The sequence below is a fragment of the Odontomachus brunneus genome, unplaced genomic scaffold, assembly GCF_010583005.1.
Source record: "Odontomachus brunneus isolate Ranch 3 - 2012 unplaced genomic scaffold, Obru_v1 Obru_scaffold_065, whole genome shotgun sequence".
In the NCBI taxonomy this organism is placed as follows: domain Eukaryota; kingdom Metazoa; phylum Arthropoda; class Insecta; order Hymenoptera; family Formicidae; genus Odontomachus; species Odontomachus brunneus.
In genome coordinates, this window is record NW_022639515.1 from 1,211,571 (window position 1) to 1,215,262 (window position 3,692).

At 31.4% G+C, this 3,692-nt stretch overlaps 2 protein-coding genes across 2 annotated transcripts in view; one reads left to right on the top strand and one right to left on the bottom strand.

The window, feature by feature from the left end:
* Nucleotides 1-82: 82 nt before the first annotated feature.
* On the bottom strand, nt 83-1,542 carry LOC116846532 (mitochondrial-processing peptidase subunit alpha-like). Its single transcript, XM_032820479.1, has 5 exons — nt 1,378-1,542; nt 1,133-1,302; nt 724-974; nt 522-601; nt 83-295 (listed from the first exon to the last, which is right to left on the bottom strand). Exons 2-5 carry the CDS (start codon nt 1,189-1,191, stop codon nt 98-100), a joined length of 588 nt encoding a protein of 195 aa, XP_032676370.1. The 5' UTR covers nt 1,192-1,302; nt 1,378-1,542; the 3' UTR covers nt 83-97.
* A 589-nt stretch (nt 1,543-2,131) lies between these two features.
* The window catches only part of LOC116846520 (general vesicular transport factor p115), a 4,554-nt gene continuing 2,993 nt past the window's right edge, over nt 2,132-3,692 (top strand). The window contains exons 1-5 of the mRNA XM_032820447.1: nt 2,132-2,302; nt 2,484-2,715; nt 2,777-3,039; nt 3,124-3,325; nt 3,418-3,569. Of these exons, the coding sequence (XP_032676338.1) occupies nt 2,225-2,302; nt 2,484-2,715; nt 2,777-3,039; nt 3,124-3,325; nt 3,418-3,569 (927 nt within the window). The 5' untranslated portion in view covers nt 2,132-2,224. The remainder of the gene's footprint in view (nt 2,303-2,483; nt 2,716-2,776; nt 3,040-3,123; nt 3,326-3,417; nt 3,570-3,692) is intronic.

Here is a 3,692-nt window from a genome sequence, read left to right on the forward strand (position 1 = left end):
TATATATATATATATATATATTGCAATCTTAAAATATTTGTTGATGTATATTTTAATCTGATTAAGCAGTAAAGTATGGAACAGTTTACATTACATACTATGTATATACCTCTTCATTTGTAATTTGAGGTCGTAAAACGACATCACCCAAAACTTGAGTCACTAAATCCAATCCACGACGTTGTGCCGATGCAGCATAGATAAATGTATCTCTAGATGCTTGACAATCACATATAGCACCATGCTTTTCTAATGCTAGCATTATCTCATCCTTGCTATTATATGTGTTGGTGGACTGAAACAAACAATATAATAGTGCATGTATTTATAATAGAGATCATAAGTTAAGCATTTATTAAAAGACTTTAATGAAAGAATGGTCTATAATACATAAATTACTTATTAAAAATTATATATATTGCAGAATTATACTAGGTACACAAATATACATTAATAAACTATGTAATTTATTTTTTATATGCTAAAAATATTATAAAAATATTTAAAATATGGAATCTTACACCAAATGCCAGCTTTTCAAGAAAATGTGAGATACCATTGGGATATGCAACTTCATATCTTGGACCAGAATCGATAAGAACTAAAAATTAAATGTATATAAATCTTTATGTATCAACCTAGATAAATATAATTCAATTATATTGATTGCAATTGATATATTGATACAATAAAATTTGTATTATATCTTATGATGTAACTTACCACCTACAGTGCAAAATTGTCCAAATCGATTTTCTGATGCTACCTTTAAACCATTTGGTAAGACTGTAATTTGCGTTGTTTGATGTTCCTCCTTTGCAGTAGAGTAAACAGCTGTTGGCAAATTTGGAATAGGTTTTGTTAGTGGAGGAAATGGTGTAACACTTTTCTTTTGAACTTCTAATCCAGGAGGTTCTTTTTGAGAAGAGAAGTTACATCTCTGCCAGGCATTGAAGTATTTTGTCTGTGTATAACTAAAAAATCAAAGATTGTCATAAATAATATAAAGCTTTTTATTAAAAAATAGATACAATATAAATGTGTTTCATGTTACTCGTTACTTATAATGAAATTGGGGTTATTGAATCAATGACATTATAAAATATTCAACATTATGTTTCAGTACAATTACCTTTTCTTAACAGCAACAATTAATTGTTTCTGCGATATACCCGTAAACATTCTGTACATGTTGTCAACTCGAAGATTTGTAACATACAGATACGATTTATCTTTCGTCAGTTGCTGTCGAAAGTTATAGGAGTATATGTTTGAGATCTAATATAACCACTTTAAATATATCTATAAAAAAAAAAAAATGGTGAATGTCTTTAAATTTTGTATACTTTTACACATTTAATACACAAATTAACATACTCTAGACCATTCGGCAATAATATATTTTACTAATGCATAAGTTTAAATCGTCCAAAAGTTACGTTTTCTACACACAAGCGTGTTACGTTTTATTCCCTATTATTCATTGCAAACGAGACAATGGTTGCGTTCAGAAAACATAGCTGATCAGTGAGCGGTCAGTGATTATTGGTCCTTACTGTTAGATCTCTAACTTTAGACCAATTATATTGACGAATTGCTCAACTGTTGAGTTCGCTGAACGCACCCATTCAGTACTACAACCGCTCACTGAGCGCTCAATGAGCTCTTACATTTGATTGATATATACTTTGAGATATAAAAGAATATGCCAATGGGATGTAAAGGCCAAATCATACTAGCAATTGGCGATTGATGATTGACGATTGAAGATTAGAACTTGACCAATTGGAACAAAGCAAGCCAAGGCTAAAGCTTGTTGATTTGTTAAAATCTAATCTTTAATTGTCAATCGTCAATCGCCAATCGCTAGTATGATTTGGCCTTTAAAAGCTCACTGAGCGTTCAGTGAGCAATTGTAATACTGAATGGGCGCAATGGGTACGTTCAGCGAACTCAACAGTTGCACAACAGTTGAGCAATTCGTCAATATAATTGGTCTAAAGTTAGAGATCTAACAGTAAGGACCAATAATCACTGACCGCGGAACGTCTGCGATTGGTCAGATGTTCGATACGTGCAATCCGCAATACGCACAATACGCTCCATGGGACTCCACCCTTATGTATGTTGGGACTTATTTGCGGCATCGCAAAAATACTTGAATTTGAAATGTTGACGTGTGACGTGTAGTTTGCTTTGACAAGCGTGGAAAATTTTCAGAAGGATGGAATATTTTAAGAGTAGTTTGAAATCCGTTTTAGGGACCGCTCCCGCTGGCACACAACCTACAGGTGCTGATACAGTAAGTGCTAAAGTACTAGTCTAATAATATACATTCTACATATAAGAGGTTATTTCTTCGTATGTTTGAACAAATGTCACTCTGATAAACCTTTTTGTCAGAATAACAAACCAACTGACAAATAGCTGCTATTACTACATGATGCAATTAATTTTATATGATATTTCTTAATGCACAACAGGTGGAAAGGCTAGTAGACAGATTGCAATCATCTACTTTACTCGATGATAGAAGAGATGCTTGTCGTGCACTCAAGGCATTATCCCGCACATACCGTGTGGAAGTAGGTGCTCAAGGAATGGATGCACTGAGACAGGTCTTAGAAATGGACAAAACAGATTGTGAGATAATTGGTTTAGCTTTAGATACTCTGTGCAATATAACAAATCCTGAAACATTTGACGAAGAAGAAGGTAAGGCTGTAATTTTAGCAACATTAATACAATGATTTATATTTAATTGCTATTTGTACAGTTTCAGTGGACAAGCATGATTCTAAGAACAATATAGGGGAACAATTTACAGAAATATTCATTAAACATCCAGATAGTGTTGGATTGGTATTAGCATTTCTCGAAGAATTTGATTTTCATGTTAGATGGCCAGCATTAAAGCTGTTAACATATTTATTGGCAAACAGATCTAAAGACATTCAAGAAATAATTCTGGTCAGTCCTATGGGAGTCTCTAAATTGATGGATTTGCTGAGTGACAGCAGAGAAGTTATACGCAATGATGTATGTTAAACTATTTTTCAATGAATATTTATCAAATAAGAAGATTACTTTTTCTTTAATATACTTATATTTATTTATACTTAGGTTTTATTACTACTCATTCAACTAACAAAAGGTAATGCAAATATACAAAAAATAGTAGCATTTGAAAATGCATTTGACCGAATATTTGATGTTATTGGGCAAGAAGGTAATGCAGATGGTGGTATTGTTGTGGAAGATTGCCTTTTGCTAATGTTAAACCTTCTCAGAGGAAATGTTAGTAACCAGAACTTTTTTAAAGAAGGTAATATCTTTATAAAATTACTGATAACTTTGCACACATGTTATGATATCTAAATTATATTGTTTTTCATTTCCCTTTTCATGTTACAATAGGTAGTTACATCCAAAAATTAACACCAATGTTTCAAATACCAAATGAAATAGAGGACAATAATCTCAGTGGATGGAGCCCACAGAAGGTGTCTAATGTTCATTGTATGGTACAAGTTATACGAGCATTGGTAGCTCCAAGTGCTCCTGCTCAGGTAAAAATAATATTGACACAAAAATATTTATAAAAAAATGTAATATATATATATATATATATATATATATATATATATATATATATATATATATATATATATATATATATATTATATTTTTTT